This window comes from Salminus brasiliensis, chromosome 7 (genome assembly GCF_030463535.1).
Source record: "Salminus brasiliensis chromosome 7, fSalBra1.hap2, whole genome shotgun sequence".
NCBI classification, from domain to species: Eukaryota; Metazoa; Chordata; class Actinopteri; order Characiformes; family Bryconidae; genus Salminus; species Salminus brasiliensis.
This window is the reverse complement of record NC_132884.1, coordinates 33,770,865-33,790,539: the sequence shown is the minus strand read 5'-3', so window position 1 is coordinate 33,790,539 and position 19,675 is coordinate 33,770,865. Positions and strand designations below refer to the sequence as shown.

Here is a 19,675-nt window from a genome sequence, read left to right as displayed (position 1 = left end):
CAAATGCGTGCACACACACAGCTCGTTTAGTCCCTGTGGAGAAGTATTGCCAATAGAATAGGACTCTTTGGAACTGATAAACATGAGCCTACTGGCACCATATCTAGCGCCAGGTGTGGGCTAGAAGGATATAAAGCCCCACAGCTTTGCCCCATTGAGCTGTGGAGCAGTGGAACTGTGTTTCCAGACCAATAGTTCTCCATCCAATAGTTTTCTGATAAGCTGGGGAATTGGGAATGATGAGGTGGGGTGGTGATCATCCAAAAACCTGACCACACTAATGGTCTTGCTGCTGAATGCAATCAAATCCTTACAGCAATGCTTCAAAATCTAGTATAAAGCCATCCCTGGGCAGTAGAGACAGTTACTCCAACAAAAGCAGGATAAACTCTTTTTTTTAATATCCTTGATTTTAGAAGATAAAAATTAATGTGCAGGTGTCCCAATACACCTCCTTATAGTGCATACTGAAATAATTGTTATACATCATTTTACCATTCACCAGTTTAGCAGCTGTTACAATGAACCCCACCTATAAAATAAGTTCTGTAGCTGACAAGAGAGGTTTGTGGTATTGAATGTATACTCTCCTGTCTCTTGACAAACAGGCAGTTAGACAGTAGCGCCACTCTGGAGCTGTGAAGCCATTTCTATATCTGTGTCTAAGAAAGATTGTAAAGGTAAATTTACTCAGAACTGTGTTTTTATGTAGTGTCATTTCACAGCTCTAGAGTGGCACAGAGGTCCAACTGCTGCTCATCAAGTGTGAGAAGATCATAAGCTCAAATCCCAACAAAGGCCTCAGTTCTGCATTGTCAAAAGCCTCCACATCAGGGTACATCAAGTGACAAGGGGGTGTTCTAACCTGTAGATAGGAATAAGCAGTAAATAAACTGGGGATAAAAGGGGACGGAGCCAAAGACTAAACACTTACACAGTATTTAAGCAGTTTCAGCTGCAGCTCATTTACTAGAGCTTTTGAGGCTCAACTCAGTATTTATTATTGACCAAACTAAGATGCAGAAGTAAAAAAATGTGAGATAGAAGAACTTTAGACATAACTAAGTTAAATTCACTTCAATTTTAATATTTTAAGTTGGCCTGGCTTCAAATTGTTTACAGTTTGAGGTTCTCAATTGACCCACATCACCCAAGATTTTTGACACACATTTCATTAAAATGGTTCTTAAAAGGACCATCTGTTGAATGGTTCTTTATGTAACTAAAAGTGGTTCGTCTAGGGAATCAAAGAACCCTTTCTGGCACATTTTCAAGAATCTAATTTGATAAACACAGAAAGAAAGTGAAAGATGGGGAGCGAGAATGATGGCGAGAGAGGAAGAGAACATCCATTTGTTTAAAGATAATTATTTGTACAATGTGTATCTCTGTGTTTTCTGCTAGCTATGTTTTCTAGTGTGCTGATTTTTGACAGGATTTTCTTTTCTTCTCTTGGCTATAAACAGTAAAGGGGACTCCAGTGAAGCAGGCTTCTTTCTAATGATGGTGGCGTGTTGTTTATGCTTGACTGACACATAAACACATAGACAAGAAGCATTTCATCCAGCTGGGGTAATAAACAAGTCCATTATAACACGTCTCTTCACGATGCTGCAAATGACCACACAAGCCCACCAAACAAACACAACACATCGTCAATCCAGTAATTCTTCTTCAGTAAATCTTAAAAAAAAAAACCCACTCCATTAAAAACTGTCAGCTGTAAACAGTCAGTAAATCAGACACACATAAACCAAGCCACTCTCTAACAGTGAGATTACCAACTCAGTTACCAGTAGTTTGCCTATATTTGATGCATATGTGTGTGTAAATGTGTGTGTTTTAGCTCCTATTGCTGCCTTTCCCTATTCATATGAAGGAGAGGTTAGTTAAGGTGCCACCATTTGCAGCATAGTCAAATCGCAGGAGACGAACAACATAATGGAAGGGCAATGACAATTTAATGCGCTCCTACTCTAAAGAGGCTGACTTAGGGCTAAGTGAATTGAGCTAAAGTCTATAACTAAGTATGTGTGTGTGTGTTGTGTGCGCTGGACTGCTGCAGATTTAATGACAGTTGTAGGTCTCTGCGCAGTTTGGAGGAGAGATGGAGCTGTCAAAACACTGTTTAAAGACAGAAGAGATACTCAGTCTGGCTCCATTTCTCTCTCTTTCTCTGTGACTATATTGAAAAGACTGAGTAAGGAGAACATCAGGTAACATTCATTGTAGTCAAACACAGCGTAAACGTCAGGGTGCGGTTATTTGTCGACCGCCATTCTTATTTGACCTTCAGTGAAGGACATTGTAAGAACTGCTCTTGAATGGTAATTAGGTGTTTCATTAAAATGGAACTGGTCATTAATGACTGAACAGGCTAAAGGCTGTTAAGGGACATCCTGTTGACACCAACATCAGCAGCAATACCGTACGTTATTTGCCCTTTATTTGTATCTATTTTGGGGTAGCCAGCCCATGTTTACTATTGCGTATTAGCATGTATTGCCCACATTATGATGCTGTATTATTTACAGAAACACAAAGATTGGATCGGCATCAGCTGATAGTCAGCATTAAGAGACTGGGGTTGGATTGCAGGAACGCAGGCTAAAAACCTTGGGACATGCCTAATACAAGTATTGGTCAGGTTTTTGTTAGGAATATTAGCCTAGCATTTCCCATTACAAAAAAAAAACCCAAATAACATGTCTTGGCTGATCGACTGCATCTGGGGTCAGTAGGAAATCATGTTAATTAGTTTTTTGGCCAAACTACTTCAAATATATCAGCTGTTTAATGTTAACATTCTGAAACAGCTTTTCTAAGGACTAATGCTGGCAGACGTGTGGATGTGTTTAGCAGTGAAGCAGGCTGGGTTCTGCTCTTCGAGCACTGCCATGGAAACCGGATGTTCTAAATGGAGAACAGAAAATCTGTTTCCTCCCTTTTCCCAACCAGTGGACGGAAAACCATGGCTCCACACTGTCACTCCGGAGCTTTTAATGGAATTAAATCATGAATGATGACGGACGAGGCTTGACCCCTCCATGTGAGCAGATGCATCTTGGTTACTGTATGTGATGAGTAAGATTTCTGTCTTTCTGTGAACAATGTGTCAGACAGACGGAAACGAGAGGCAGGAACGGGCTTGAAAGAGTGTGTTAAAGAGAGAGTGAGGGTTGTGTGTGAGAGGGAGTGGAGGAATACAGTGACGCAGATTTCACAGGGCTGTCCTTGTCCTCCCACTCAGTTCATTTTTCTTTAAACTCTTTAACATTGCTTTATCTTTCTATGCACTCTTTCTCTCTCTCTCTCTCTCTCTCTCTCTCTCTCTCTCTCACACACACACACACACATCTATAATGCATCCACTCTAATGCAATGATCTTTAATTCATATTCTTGAGGACAAGTCAGTGTTCTTTAATGCCCACACATTCACCCCAGTCTCACCATCCCCCCGTACGTGTTTGTCTGCTTAAATATGCAACAGAAATTCATAGTTTAAACTGCCCTTCTTTTAAAATGACTACAAAACCCCAAGTATGTATATTTTGCCATGGCTATGATTGTCTCTAGCTGTAAGAATGCCAACAGTAAAGAATTCCAATACACAAAATGGTCAAATGGTATCAAAAGACAATAAAAAGTATATCTCCTATCATTCCGATTGTGTATAGCTTCACACATGCACCAAAGTAAACGAAGTAAAATACCGCTGTCAGCAACTGGTACCAAACACTGCACAACAGACTAAAATCACCTAGCTGTGAGAACAGAACGCAGCATCTACTGACAATATATTCCCTAAATCTACCCTGTAGACTGAATAATCCCCACTTCACCTCATCTCCAACTCCTTCTAAAAGTACTGGCTGGAGCACCAACCATTATTCTATAGAACACAGTTCCACTGCTCCACAGCTCAATGCCTGTAGCCCACACCTGGTATTAGGGATGATGCCAATAGGTTAATGTTTATCAGCTCCAGAGGGTCCTGTTCTAGTGGCAGTACTTCTCTACAGGGACTAGACAAGCTCTGTGTGCGCATGTGTGTACTTAAAGTAGCAGAATGCATTCATTAGAAGGGGTGTCCACAAACAATTGGACATAGTGTAGCTTGTTCTATATTAAGTCGCTGTCAAGCAAAAACCTTGTATCTAACATTTTTCTTTTTCTAACGTTTTTTACTTTTTGGCATAATATGAATCTGGCAGTTATTTTTTACACTGCGCTTAAAAATGTATTTTTACATTGACTTTCATTGAAAGATAAGTTTTTTTCCCTTCCCTTGTACAACAGATCCAAGAAGGGGTGTCCACAAACATTTAATTTAACACCCTTAATTAAAAGACATTTGTTGAGGATTTTCTAAATAAAGATAAGTACAGATCCTCTGCAGGAACCAAACTCATATATGGTTTTATATGTGTGGCAAATTTTAGATTTTAGATCATGCTTTATTAGCTGAATTTAATACACTATAAGAAAACATTTTAAATGTGCCACAGTCTTTCCTTTTATTATTTTAACCAAACGTTTTACTGTTTTCCAACATGTTAACCACTTTATTATTCTTACGTGACAAAATATTATAGTCCAGCTTTTACTATGTGCCATGTGAGTGAATTTATTGGTTAGGAAAGCTACAAGGACTGCTTGTACATGTACAAGGAAGTTTTACAAACATGGTCACAGAATGGCACGCTAAGCATATTTAAGTATTCATGAGGAGTGATTTAAAAGAAGGTTTTCTTTAAATGAAACCAGCCACCGTAAAAGGACAATTAGCATTTTTTTTTAATTACAGGGTTGTAAATAAGCTTGTAACATCGCGTCTGAGCATTTATTGCCCCAAGCAATGTCACACACATACTATTAATACATTATTAAAAATAATATTGGAAGCAAATGGAAAAACATAGAATTGTGGCGAGCAGGGGGTTGGAAAACAGCTTTTCATGTGTAAGAGAGGGTTTTTTTTAATACCTGGATGAGGTGCTGCCCCCTTTTGGCTCTGAGTTGCCACTGCAGTCTCCTGTCCGAGTTTTCTCTTCGCCTCCAAAACGGGGTTCTCAAACTGGGTTCTTTGGTTTATGTGACTGCACAGGAGCAAGAGGCATGAGAGCATTCTTTGAGTGTTCTCAACAGACAGAAGCGGCATTTATCCACACACTGACAATCATCACCCCTTTGCTTAAGCTACTGTTGGGGGGGTTCTACATACATCAAAAGGTGTCTGTGAGATGTGTGTGTGTGTGTGGTGAGAGAAAGCGTGGTGGTGTGTTGTACTTACTCTACATAGTATGTGCCGTACTGTGGGTCTTCAATCTCCTCCCAGCCATATGGAAGCTCTGTAGAACAGATGCATTGTGTTCAAGCACACACCCATGCAAATACACAGGCAGGCACACACACACACACACACACAGATGCGCACACACACATAACCTTGAAAATACACCTTTGTGGGCTTAGTAGGTCTGTAAGCTTAACAAATAAAAATGTCAGAATTTTAACCTTAAAATTAAGAGTGTGTGTGTGTGTGTGTGTGTGTGTGTGTGTGTGTGTGTGTGTGTGTGTATGCACGTCAGTGTTTGTGTATCTGTGTGCTCTGCTCTATGCATGTCATGCCCTGATGAACTAATGAGGAAAAAAAGGATCTATTCATGCTAGACAGAGCTTTAAACTTTCCCTCACACACACACACACAAAGCTTCGCAGAGTTAATAGAGACTGTACAACAGTGAGCATTCAAATGGCTTTGAAGATTCCATTAAAAGAGACACGCGTACACAGACATCTGAAACGTGTGTGTGTGCTGATTCTAGTTGAAGTCAAAGGCTGAGTGCAGGAGGACGTGACTGCGTTCTGAGGGTGTGCGTAGCTTTCACACAGTGTTATGAAATCCATGTTCGAGTGCAGTCTGCTAAGTGTGTGTCTATCTATGTGTCTATGCAGGCCTCAAATGTGCTTGTGTAAGATTGTCCTGCTGTACAGTAAGTGTGTTGTTGAATGTGAGCTATATGTGGTCTTCTGTTACTTCATAGACAACACTTTATTAGAATTAATCCCGTTAAGTATCATTTAAGAAGGGCAGCCATGATTACTGAATTAAAACAGAATACTCCAACAAATGTATGGATTAAAATGGCCATTCTCAGTGACCCAGCAGATCATCATAAAGCCATGTTCAGCAGTCTGAACATTCTCCACAAGGGGGTTTTGTGTTCATCATTCAACTCATTTGTATGTAACTACAATTTGTGTGTATGTGTGAAATATTTTAATTAAAAAGCGACATTTGCTGCTACAAATTGAGTGTTTAAGAGGTACAATTAATTTTCTGCTGCTACAAATGGACTGGATATAAAGTCAAATTAAACTTTTGCTGCTACAAATTGACTGGATTTAAAGTAAAATTCAACTTTTGCTGCTACAAATTGACTGGATATAAAGTAAAATTAAATTTTTGCTGCTACAAATTGACTGGATTTAAAGTAAAATTCAACTTTTGCTGCTACAAATTGACTGGATTTAAAGTAAAATTCAACTTTTGCTGCTACAAATTGACTGGATATAAAGTAGAATTTAACTTTTGCTGCTACAAATGGAGTGTTTAAGGTAACTCCTCCTACTACTCCTGTTACAAATTGTGCTTTTATGAAGTAAAATGAAACATTTGCTGCTACTAATTGTGTGTATATGAAGTAAAATTAAATGTTTGTTACTAAACAGTTTGTGAAAATGAAGTACAATGAATGTTTGCTGCTACAAATTTCATGTTTATGAGGTAAAATGAAACAAAAATGAACTGTGGCTGATTAGCAATTGTGTGTATTTGAATGACATTTTGCTGCAGACTTTGCTGAAAAAACAGTGAATGAAATTTGCAAATACTTGAAGGCCATACCTTCGCATTTTCCCAAGTTATTTTTGTCTTCTTTAGTATTTGAAACGTTCTAAAAGCCTCCATATAGTATGGTATTCTCTAGGCAAGTGCATTTTTTATTTATTTATTAATTTATTTTTTGCTTGGCCTCAAAACAATGTATTAGATGAATGAAGGAAATGGCCGGTAGATTACTTACTAATATTATCCACAATGACATCCTTTACATCAAATAAAAGTACTTTTAGTCTTTTGCTGGTGAATTGTGCCATATAACCACCTTAAGAACATTTCTATTTTTTACTTTGTCTGCAGGTGTATCAGAAAGAGAGAGAGAGAGAAATATTACCTCCATCCTCACACTTTTCAGGAGGTTTGGCCTTCTTGGCAAGACGAGGGTCCAGCCACGTGGTAGATTTGGTGTTATGGCTGTTAAACAAAGAGGATAAGACACTTTTCAATCTTGAGGAACAATTCCAAAAAAGTAACACATTATGAATACTCAATTTCTAATTCATTCATTGTGAAATGATCACACAGGGTAAATGACAGGTGTCATTGAGCTTATATATATATATATAAACTGTGAAGGAATATTCGTTGACCTCTCCAGATCAATAAAGCGAATGTACTCTCTCTCCGAATGATGTCATTCTAATTACGATCATGCAAAGCTCACATGCAAATGGGTATTCATGTTAATATTTGCTCTAAATCAAGAATATATTTCTACAGTCAACTGTATCAATATTTTTGTAAGTGTCAAATACAGTAATGTCATTTCATTTACAGAAATGCCAAACATTTCCAGCTTTAAATGAAAAACACCCATGAGGGCCACACATCCAGTTGAAATCTTACTAATGGAGCTGTCCAGCACTGACGTGGCTGATAATTCGAATATGATTTGAATATAATTGGATACTCATGGAAACACTGAAATATTTATGATCACACAAATACACACGCACACACACGCACACACACACACACTGACAGCTTGACTCACAGTTCTTTAAAGAGCATCTAGGCCACCGCGTGAGCTATATTTACTCCTGCTCTCTGACTGCTACTCTGCCGCTGTCTACTGTTCTCAGCCAAGACAAGATCCCAAAAAAAGAAAGCTAAAGCACTAACTAAATAATGAAACTTCCGCTGTCTCTGAAACCGCAGAAGCTTGCTAAAACAGGATGTGACCTACTACCGTCTCCTTTGCTGCTGGGGAGAACAGCAGATTGCTCCTTACTAAAGCTAACACATATTACCAATTACCCTGCGCAAACACAAAAATCTGTCAGAAATCGCCCTGTTCTCTTTAAAACGCCACACTGAAAAGCCCAGCATATTACACTTTTAAGCTGCTACAAGGAATGGGACAAATGTGGACATGATTGTTTTGTGTTTCACTTGTATTTTTAGCAAAGACTGATGTAATAAAATCCTCGGGACACAGAATGTTCAGGAAAATGTTCAGGAAAGAAAGGCAGAGAAAGCAACTGCCTGATCCAGATATTAAAACTCATGAGCAGCGGAAAAGGTGAACAATTAGAATCCTATCAGCTGTACCGGGTTCTGGCAGCATCCTTCCTATGAGAGAATTTTAGTGATTTAATGAAAATACAAGAGCAGTTTGTGTGGAATTCATTCAGTTCAATAACTGCACAAATACAAGTCATGTCCATAAACACATCATAATTAAAAAGCCTTTAGCTAGAGAGACCAGACTCTTATCCTCATGGAAATGTGAGGTGGAGGGTAAAGGTTGCATAAACACATTATTGCTATGCATGTAAACATTTCAAATGAATTGCTGCCACAAACTGATTTTTACCAGTAACTGCAGCGACTTACTTTACTGCTGTAAACACACAATGCTTTACCTGTCCCTTAGCCGGTGACTTAAATTTGACTCAAACCTTTCTGTCCAGTGGTGTTCAAATTCACTTCAATTTTGAAGCCTCTGTCAACTTGCTTTTCAAATGTTTAATTTGACATTTTCAAGAAACACTCATATAGATTAAAACATGTTAATGGTAGATAATGGTAAATAGTCTCTCCCTGTCAATGTAAACAGTCTAGCACCAATGGCAGCAGTGAGCAACCCTGCCAACGATGCGAGTAACACCGAGATAAATTACTGACCATCACAATGATTTATCAGTCTACTCATGCACTGATTTTAAAGCAACTAATAAACATAAATAAAAACTGTGCTGGTGTTTGTGGATGTGTGTTTTAGTGGGTAGGTGTTCTAAAAATGTTCTGTAAACCATTTAAGAAGTAGTTGCGTTCTGAATGATGCCTTATTATAAACACAATTCATTGTAGTGTTCTTAATCTGTTCTCAAAACTTGAACTCTTACATCCAAACCATTGTCACAAATCAAGGTCTTCTTCTGTATGTTCTGTAAGCCACCATAACAGTAATAAGAGTCATTAGAACACTGTGACACTCAGCTCCTCTGGAAAGCACATGGATATGTAAACAAATGACCCAACATACTTATTTCAATTGCACAGCAGTAAGCCAGCTGATAACTGACTGGTAAACAATGCCTTAGGGCTCACATTTTACAATACTGATATGTAGAATGTACTTAAAAAGTAGTTTCTAATACTAGTGGAAAGCTGCACAGGTGATAAGCTGCATTATTTCTAAGCCACTAAAATGGCTGAATCTGCACATACAAAGCAAAACACTACCCATATTCTCTTTTACTCATCAGCTCTATGGTGTCAAGTAAAAACAGTGAAGAGATAAATAGTTTGTATAAACAGTTCAACACAAAGCAGCTAAGGTTTAACAGAGAGCTTCCTTGAGTGCTGTGGAGGGCAAGGCAAAAGCATAATTGTCCTGCAAAATTCCTAATTCTTAAAATTAACTCTGGACGATGAGGTTTAGAAATGCATATAAAAGATGAATTGAGACATGGCTAACAGGGAAATAATACACATAACCAAATAGAAAATGAAATAAATAAACATGGTGAGTTCCTCAACACTGTGATGACAACAAAGAAAAAGGCGGTGATGGAATAATAAACACTGTTGACATGAAGTCCTGTGGGGACCTAAAGACCACTGTGGTGACATCATAAAGAATAGTTGGGGTAATAAAGAACACTACAGTGATAAAAAAAAGAAAAGTTTGTTGATGACAAAAAACACTGGCGATATGATGAAGAATACAGTGACGACATCGTAACACTGCTGACAAAAAAGCTGTGGTGACGTGATAAAGAACACTGGCGATGTCATAAAGAATAGTTTGGAGATGTCAAAGAACACTGTGGTGACACCATAAGAATAGTTTGGCGAAGGTATAAAGATCACTAAGGTGACATCATGAAGAATAGTTTGGTGATGACAAACAATATTGTGGAGATATAATAAATATGGCAGTGAAAATGCTGTGATGACATCATAAAGAACACTGGTGACATAATAAAAAACACTGTGGTGATATAACGAAGAGTACAGCAACAACATCACAACATGATGCTGACAAAAAAGCTGTGGTGATGTCAAAGGACCATAAATATGGCGATGCCATAAATAATAGTTTGATGATGGCATAAAGAGAACTATGGTGACATCATAAAGAATAGTTTGGTGATGACAGTATATTGTGGAGATATAATAAATATGGCAGTGAAAATGCTGTGATGACATCATAAAGAACACTGGTGACATAATAAAGACTGTGGTGATACAATAAAGAATGCTGTGGCAACATCATAAAGAACAGTTTGGTGATGCCATAAAGAACACCATGGTGACATCATAAAGAGAAACTTACTCAATGAAGTAAACCATGCCTGTTTCAGTGTAGGCCATCTCCCAGTTATACGGTAGTGGTTCGAGGCTGTCGTCTCTGGGTAGAGAACTCCAGGTACGAAGCTCCCCACCGCTGCTGCTGCTTCCTCCACGAACGCCACTGCTGCTGCTGGACTGAGTGTAGCTGGGCACCGGCCTCCTCCACTCCTCCCTGCCCTCTGAGAGAGAGATAGAGAAGAGAGGTGAGAATTATGTCACAATGCAAAGCACTACACAGAGGTGGGGGGAGTGATTTGCATTCAAAGGTAGACTGGAAGACAGACAACATCTCTTCCGGTTTCTGTCGTGAGAAGGGGAGAAGGAAAGACAAACATGAGCCAAAAAATCACACATCACAAAAAATTATGAAAATACTCACAGACAACCAACAGATACTGTAATTATCGAAGTGATAAAGTGTGTCTAACTTCATAATGTCAGGTGTAGCTAGTTCTAGCTAGAATATGTACAATCATTAGATGCTGCCAAGTTGATTCAGACCACTGGCAGCCATATGAACTACAACATAGTGTTTCCCCAAAGTATCTGGTCTTCTGATTAGGCATTTAGGTTTCTCACTAGCTATTTTAATGGCATCCATCTTTTTGCTAGCAATCCTCTTCCTCTTTTTGCCTTCAATTTGTCCCAATAATAACGGTCTTCTCTTATGACCTGATTCCTCCCATAATGAGTTCACATTAGGGCACTGGTAGAGATAGCAACAATCGGACTGAGCCGATGGCAGTAGAAAATTCTGATGGCATATCAGAGGGAGAAAAAAAAGAATTAATTCGATCCAGCCCTTTAACAAATCTATCCTGAAATAGCGCACACTCACAATGTGTGATGTCATGTGGCTTTGTACAAACTTCACACATCTGCTCAATGCTAAAACTCTTGCATCTAGACGGCAATAACATTACCAAAAAATGAGTGAGTTTGTAGTCTGACTTTTGCATCTGAATATCACACGATCACACTCACAACAGTTGCATCCAAATGTATGAAAGGAGATGCTGGCTCTAGTTTCAGTTTGGGGTGAGGCAACGAAAATCCAACAGATTCACAAAGGTTTTGTTCATTCATAAAGTGTTAAATATCTACCGGATCTCTGACATGTTCGCTCGGAATAAATACAGCATGTACAGTCATGTTAAAAAATGAGGAAATCCATTGGAAACCTTTGTCTTTTTGAAAAATATTGAAACATATGGACATTTGATTTTCATTTGAACAATACTGATTGATGGAGGAAATATAACTAAACACATCCAACTGATGATATTTCTGTAAACATAATTTGTAAAATGTAATTAATAAAGTAAATAAAAACACCCCCACTGGCCCACTGGAAATTAGATGCTGGCTCTAATTTCAGTTCGGGGGGCGAAACAACAAAAATCCCACTAAACTGTTTGAAGATTCAGAAAGGTGTTGTTTTGTGATTCAGAAAGTGTTAAACATCCACCGGATCTCAGACACATTCACTCGGAATAAATACAGCACTTATTGTCCCTGAAAGAACGCAGCATCTACCAGGAAAAGACGAGACAAGACAACCATATTTACCATTAGTGTCGGACACAAATGGAATTTGGCTTCTGCTTTTATCCCATCTGTGCAGTGAACACACACACATACACACCGGTGAAACACACACAGTGAGTACACGTGCCCAAAGCGGTGGGCAGCCAGAGGGTGAAGGGCCTTGCTCAAGGGCCCAACAGTGTCAGCTTGCCAAGCCCGGGTATCGAACCCACAACCATGTCATTAATAGCCTGGAGCTCTAACCACTGAGCCACCACTGCTGCAAAGCAGGACAGGACAAATATTATCAGACCACTGCTGAGGTCAGTACAAAACTGGGGGTAATTCTGCTGTGATTTTCTCAGAGGACGAGGGAGAAGAATGCAGACATGGTCGATGCAGACCGAAATATAATCTGAACAAAAAAAAGAGAGCTCAGGACCCCATGTCAACATAATCCCATCTAAGCAGGGCTAAGGTCTACTTTTAGATGTTTATAAGTAAAGTGGCTCAATTTAAAACAGCTTATTTGAAAGCTAATCAGTGTCAGTATTGGCCAACATTCCAGATTTTGGTTGGTATCAGAAAAGAAAAAAAAACTGTGGTGTGCCTTCTATCCAGGTCAATGATAAACTCCCATGAGGATAGTCATTCAATAAAACTGTGTGGAAGTGGGGGACAGGCTGTCTTGCATACACACCCTTAGGAACACAGTGAGAGCTTCTATTTCTACGCCAGAAGTGGCACAAGCCATCAAAGCAAATATTAAGATACTCTAAGGCAAAGACATCTTCATTCAACTTCTTTCTATGCAAGAGAAGGGATTATTTGCTTCAGCGAATATTCAACAGCCATTTCCTCTCCATTGGTTTCAGCCAAGGCTGTGACAAGAACATTAACCAATCCCAACAGCAATCCATAACTATGCAAATGTACAGCCACTCTGAGATTCAGAAATTAATCAATAGCAATACACTTGAGGGCCTTGCCTACCACAGGCAAGACATGCATATTCTGCTTGGTACCATGGCAACAATGCCTACTTTACAGATACCCCCCCCCCCCTCCCACTGTTTCAATAGATTTCCATTAAGATGACTTCCATTATGATGTCCATTAAGACGGACTGTGTGCAGTAGATCAAAGCAGATCAAGATGGACGTGGACACAATGCATCCGTTTATAGCTCTCTCTCTCTCTCTCTCTCTCTCTCTCTTTCTCTTTATTTCTTGCTGCGTGTTTCCCACTCTGAAGCCGTCAAAGGACAAAAAGGTCAAAATTCAAAACGCATACATACCTAATCAAGCCATCACAGGCGAATGGGATTAAAGAAGTGGGTCACGACCTGAGATTATTCACATCTTGTACGTATGTATAGTCTGCGTATCACATGACTCAGCTTATCCAGCAACAATACTGCATACTGTATATGGACAAAAGTATTGGGACACCTGCTTGTTCATTGTTTCTTCTGAAATCAGGTGAGCACTAGTCAGGTGGGGATGTTGGATAATCGCCACCCCACCTCTTCCCCAACAGAAGTTTTGGATGGAGCACCATCATTGCAGAGAATGCAGTTCCACTGCTCCACAGCTCAAGCCTGGGGATGCTTTATACCCCTCTAGCCTTGGCGTGGCATTAGGCATGATGCCACTGATAGGTTCATGTTTATCTGCTCCAGAGAGTCCTTTTCTATTGGGAATGCTTCTCTTCAGGGACTAGAGAAGTTGTGTGACAGCAATAGGTGCTTAAACTTAGAGTAGCTGAACGCATTTATTAGAAAGTTCAAACATTTGAACAGATTGCAGCTTGTTCTATACATAGTCACTAGACCTTGCACCTCAATCTCTGTTTTTTTGTTTTTGACATAATATGAATCTGGAAGTTCTTTGCACTGCCATGAATGGACTAACAGAATAACTGGGAGTAATACTGTTTCACACTGACTTCCATTGAACGTTAAAAAGATTTTTCCTTCTCATGTAAAGTTGGAGATACAAGGATAAGCAAAAATAGCCAATCCAAAGTGTGCTTGTTCGTAATTCAGTATTCTTCTCTCAGACCTTCTAAGTCCCAAAAGTACTACACCAGAAATACACCAGAATCCCGACAAAACCACAGCGGAATCTGGTGTGACTAATTAGGACCGCTTGCAGAAGGACTGCTTGTTTGATTGACAGGTACCCTTTCCTCTCATGTAATTGACAAACAGTGGCGGTAAGTCTTACATCATTTCTCAGCACAGCATTCAATCTCGCAGCCAGACGAATGCTACTATGGCAATCTAATTTGCTGAATGAATGCTGCAGACATGGCTTCGCAAAAATAGCTCCTGTTCAAAATGCTACCTCAGTTCCCTAGAACGTGTTCGCCTGTGCCGTGTGGACAGTCCTGTCGCAGCGAATCTCGCAGCTAGCTTTTGAGGAAGGGCGCAAGTCTGCTGAAGGAGGTTGATAAGTGAGTGCACATGATCAGTGTTGTCTTCCACCATCGCATCATTCCGTCCCAATGCGGAACTCCGGTTCTTCGGGGACGGCGCATGACCGGAGGAGTTTATCACTGTCTCAATGGCATGGCGTGTTAGTCGCAGCAGGCTGAGGGCGAACAAGCCTCTCGCTCTCAGTGTCAGTTTCTCCTTGAGTCTAGCAAGGACAGTTCTCTGTTCAGTGAGAGAGAACACAGCACTGGGTTGATCACTGACATACGGTTCTGTGGAAGTGAGGGAGTCGGAGGTTGGGTAATATAAATGTATGACTCAACATTTAAGAGCAGCCTGAACCTCCTTGTGGTTCCCTGTTTAATTCGGAAATCCGCACAAGAATGTAATTTCACAGGTCTGGAAGTGTCTTTCTTTGGGGCAAAATCTGCCAAGTGCTCTTGTACAATTGCGTACATATATACGGTTATATCAGAATATTATGACCACCTTTGGTTTGGAATGCACTCGGCCCATTATATCAGCTCTACTTTGCATAAAGGAGCACTTTGTAGTTCTATAATTACAGACTGTAGTCCATCACTGTAGTTTATCTGCATATTTTATTAGCCTCCCTTACCCTGTTATTTAATAGTCAGGAACCCACAGGGCCACTGCTGGTTTGAGTGGATCAGACACAGCAGTGCTGATGGAGTTTTTAAACACCTCAGTGTCACTGCTGGACTGAGAATAGTCCACCCACCAGAAGTATTCAACAGCGTCCTGTGGGCAGCATCCGGTGGACAGTGGACAGTGAGTGAGAGCACTGCTTTGTCTGATCCACTCGTACCAGAAACACACCACCACCATGTCAGTTTATACATATTGCTCTGGATCTCTGCACCAGTATGGGTATCAACATCAACAGAGAGAAAGAATCTGATCCAACCCTTTAACAACTCCAGCCTGAAATAGCACACACTCACACTGGGTGATGTCATATGTAATCATCCTATGTGAAGTGCTTAATCTATCTGAAGCTTAATCCATGAGAGACAAAACTCTTTCACAACCATATGCTCATTTCTTACATTGAACACCAGCTGCTTCCTTCAATTCTTCAATTCTACACACATTATACAGACAAAAGTATTGGGACGGCTGCTCATTCACTGTTTCTTCCCTAATCAGTTTTTTTAAAGAAGAGTATACCCTGCTGTTGTTGGAGTAACTGTCTCCACTGTCCACTAGGCTTACTACTAGATTTTGGAGTCGTGGTCTGCCACGTTGTGGCCGAGTTGCTCTGGTTTCACTAAATTCTTCCACTTTCACTTTTCAGTAATATCACTCACAGTTGATGGTGGAATTTCTTTGGTGGAATAACCCATTTCTTCACTGATGTGTGTAAAGGCAGACTGCATGGCTAGGTACTTGATTTTATACCCCTGTAGCAATAGGACTAAAAGAAACACCTGAATTCAACGGTTAAGAGGTGTCCTAATACTTTTGTTCATATCGAGTATGTATACATATTGTCTCTGTATATATTAGTTTATTTTTTCTTTAGATTTTTATCCCTTTTGTCTTCTGATCTCATTCCATGTGGCTGGACAGTCATCAAAGCTGGTTCCTGATTTGTTAAAGGTATGCATAGCTTTAGCTATGGTTTAGATATATTAAAATATAGAGTATTATCAAGTTGATTCAGCTTGGTGATCATATGGATAATGGTTCTCCAGCAGTCTTCTGTTTGGGTCTTTAGGCATCTAAATAGTTTTTTTCATGATTTTTTCATCCATCTTTGGCTTTTTTCTTCCTCTGTCACTGTCAACTTTTCCAATTATAATTGTCTTTTCCAGGGGACTGGTTCCTCTAATAATATGTCCACATATGTCCAATATGTCCAACTAATTAGGACTGCTTGCAGAAGAGCTGCTTGTTTGATTGACAGGTAACCTTTAGCCTCATGTAATTGTTGCTAACTGTGTGTTTCTTCCTGTGGGGTACTGGAATGTTTGAGTAGTAAAAAATAAAAGTGCTACAAAAGGTTCTTTGAGCAGGGTCATAGAAGAACCGTTTTTTGTATTTTGTAGTATTACAGAGTTTGTTCCCTTGTGATTAAAATAGCCATTCGCATTTTGTGATGGCGCCGTTACGTTGATGCGAGAACCATCTATTGTTTGCGTTGTAGAACTCCCTCTATTCCTCCCGGAGCAGGGTCATTTAAGAAGCTGTTGTTCACAGGAAGTAAAACGGAAATGATGCACTGTGTAAAATCGCATCTCATCTGGTCACACTGGGGACGCATTTTAATGACGAGAGTAAACAGAATCCGGTCAATGTAGATCCAGATACTATCCAGACACAAAGTGCATGTTAATGGCAGGTTTAAATAGGCCCTGTCCACTGAGTCTGAACTAATCTTGCAATAAATTAAACTTGAAATAGCACACACTTTCATTGGGTGATGTCACGTGTGATGTACATTTTAAGTAAAGATCACAAAAAAGTTGTTGGTAGTTACGTTTTTAACCCCTTATTACACCGGAAAGATTGCTAATTGGTAACGACATGCAAAGCAGTGCAACCTGGCTAAGTGTTTGATTTGTGATATGACACATATAAACAATACAACCACACACACACATACACACACAAACACCTGGAAGGCCATTTGGCAGTGCTGGCCGCTCCTCTTCATCCTCTTCCTCAGGGACAACGCTGTCCTTGCGGTCCATCTTGCTGACAGATGTGGTGCGCTTGCGTTGGACTTCTGTGCCAAACTCTTCCTCAAACAGGACCTGGTCCACAAGATCAGGCTGAACCAAGTTGGGCTCCGCAGGAGGTTTGGGTGTGCCATAGTAGTTACCTTTAAAAAACGGACAAGATTTAGTCATAGAGACAGCCTGCTTAGAATGTGTAACTCGTTCTAAAATCTTATACACACTAATACACAATAATACATATCACATTTTTAACCATTATTTAAAAATGGTGTTGTTCATGGAATAATATTTTTTAAATAATTGAATTAATAATATACTGGGGAAAAGATTCATTTATTGTGATTATTATTAATAATAAATTCAGCTTTACTTAACCATTGCATTTGTTTCTGTTCTTATCAATGGTTAGGTAAAACATGCCTACTGTATAATAGATTACATTTAGTTATAGGTAATCCATACAGAACATCTGCTTATGACCTACACATATACATTCCTTTAATGCAACTCTATAGGACTGTATAAAAAAATAAGATGATAACAGATTTGCAGTCTGGCAGACAATGCTGGGAAACATGCAAATGAAACTGAAAATGAAACACACGTCATTTGCTCTCCAGTAGAGAGTAATATGAACAAGCTTGGTGATATTTGGTTTTCAACCAAACAAACACAAGAAATATTGTCAGTGGAGAATCTACACAATATGGCCGAATATATTGGGACACCTGCTCAGATTTTTTTTCTTCTGAAGTCAAGAGTATTAAAAAAGAGTTTGGAAGGCTTTCTACTAGATTGTGAAGCATTGCTGTAAGGATTTGGGCTTATCCCATCCCAAAAAAAAAAAAAAAACTCATCCCAAAAAATTCGAATGAATCACCATCATTCCACAGAACACAATTCCACTGCTCCATAGCTCAGTGATGGGGGCTATATACCCCTCTAGCCCACGCCAGGCTTTAGGCATTGTGCCAATCGGTTTTATGTTTACCTGCTGTTGAGAGCAATTGAATTAGAAGAATTCCTTCCGAATTCATTAGAAGGGTGTCCACAAACATTTGGACTCTTAACTGAATTTGGATCACGATATTACAGTTGATCACAGTAATACTGTGGACGATACCCACACTTTCACCTTGCGCTGAATATGTGCTAAGATTGACGTACCTTGCATTCTAATGTGGCTGCTCAAAGCACCCTGGATCTCCGACACTGGGGTCACTGAGTCAGCACTCTTCCACTTCTAAAAGGCTCGAAACGAACGGCCTCTATTTCATAAAAGCACAGAGCTGAACTCTCTCTGCCGAGACTCAAGAGAACTCTTTCAAGGCTATAGGTTATGCCAGCTGCTAACAGATTCTAAGTCAATGGGACTTGTGTACTTGGCGCACGGCCAAATCGAACACTTGCTCCAAAAATGTACTGCCTCACCTCTACACCGCGGAATGTAAATCACACACAAACAGTGCAACACTGCGGTCAGTGACAGTGCCGGTCATATAAGTCGGGGCAAGACTAAACTGCAGGAAGGAGATATTGGGCAAACAGTAGTTCAGCTAATCCCTTGCACTCAAACAGTACAGCCTTCATTCAGATCCTAAAAAACTGCCCAATTCCAAAACTACAATGAAATGTGGAGAATAAAGGAGCTTAGAGAAAGCCTCTTTGTCTCTACTCAGTTCCAGCTCCCTCATTTCTCCAAACAGAGCTAAAGGAAGTGGCAATACAGTACGTGAAATGAAACATCAAACCCGCTCGTTTTTGGCGCTGCTGTGATAGCAATTACACTCTCCATTGGATTCTGTAATGAACCCCATCCTCCATGTTCTATTCTAATGCAAAAAATACTTCATTAATATTCAGCACCAAGAATGAAGCATCCAATCGGAGCTCTGTATAATGTGCTTAAATGATTTTCTAATTCAGTGCTGTGTGTTTATGCGTGTGTGTGTGTGCATGTGTGTGGTTTCATTAGTCTCTCCTGATGTGGCACGAAAATCACTCTCAGTATGATTGGGTTCATTCCGTAGATAAAAAAAACAACAAACATCTCTTTGAATCAACTGCTCAACCTTCATAAATTAAGCAGAGATTAATGCAAATTATCCAGATTTGGTTTTGCTTTCCGTGCCATGAAAACAAATACATGCACATCTTACACATGCCATTTTTATGATATTAGATTGTGAATAATTCTGCACTTTTTATACTAATTTATGCATACCTATATTTACACATATATGAATTTGTACATACTACACTATATGGACAAATGTATTGGGACACCTACACATTACAC

General features: G+C 39.6%; 1 protein-coding gene across 3 annotated transcripts in view; it reads right to left on the bottom strand.

The window, feature by feature from the left end:
- Window positions 1-19,675, bottom strand: part of magi3b (membrane associated guanylate kinase, WW and PDZ domain containing 3b) — a 148,951-nt gene that overhangs the window by 18,011 nt on the left and 111,265 nt on the right. For all 3 annotated transcript variants that reach the window (XM_072684700.1, XM_072684699.1, XM_072684698.1), the window contains 5 exons: window positions 17,313-17,519; window positions 10,691-10,886; window positions 7,241-7,320; window positions 5,296-5,353; window positions 4,989-5,101 (listed from right to left, as the gene is read on the bottom strand). In XM_072684700.1, the coding sequence (XP_072540801.1) occupies window positions 4,989-5,101; window positions 5,296-5,353; window positions 7,241-7,320; window positions 10,691-10,886; window positions 17,313-17,519 (654 nt within the window). The remainder of the gene's footprint in view (window positions 1-4,988; window positions 5,102-5,295; window positions 5,354-7,240; window positions 7,321-10,690; window positions 10,887-17,312; window positions 17,520-19,675) is intronic.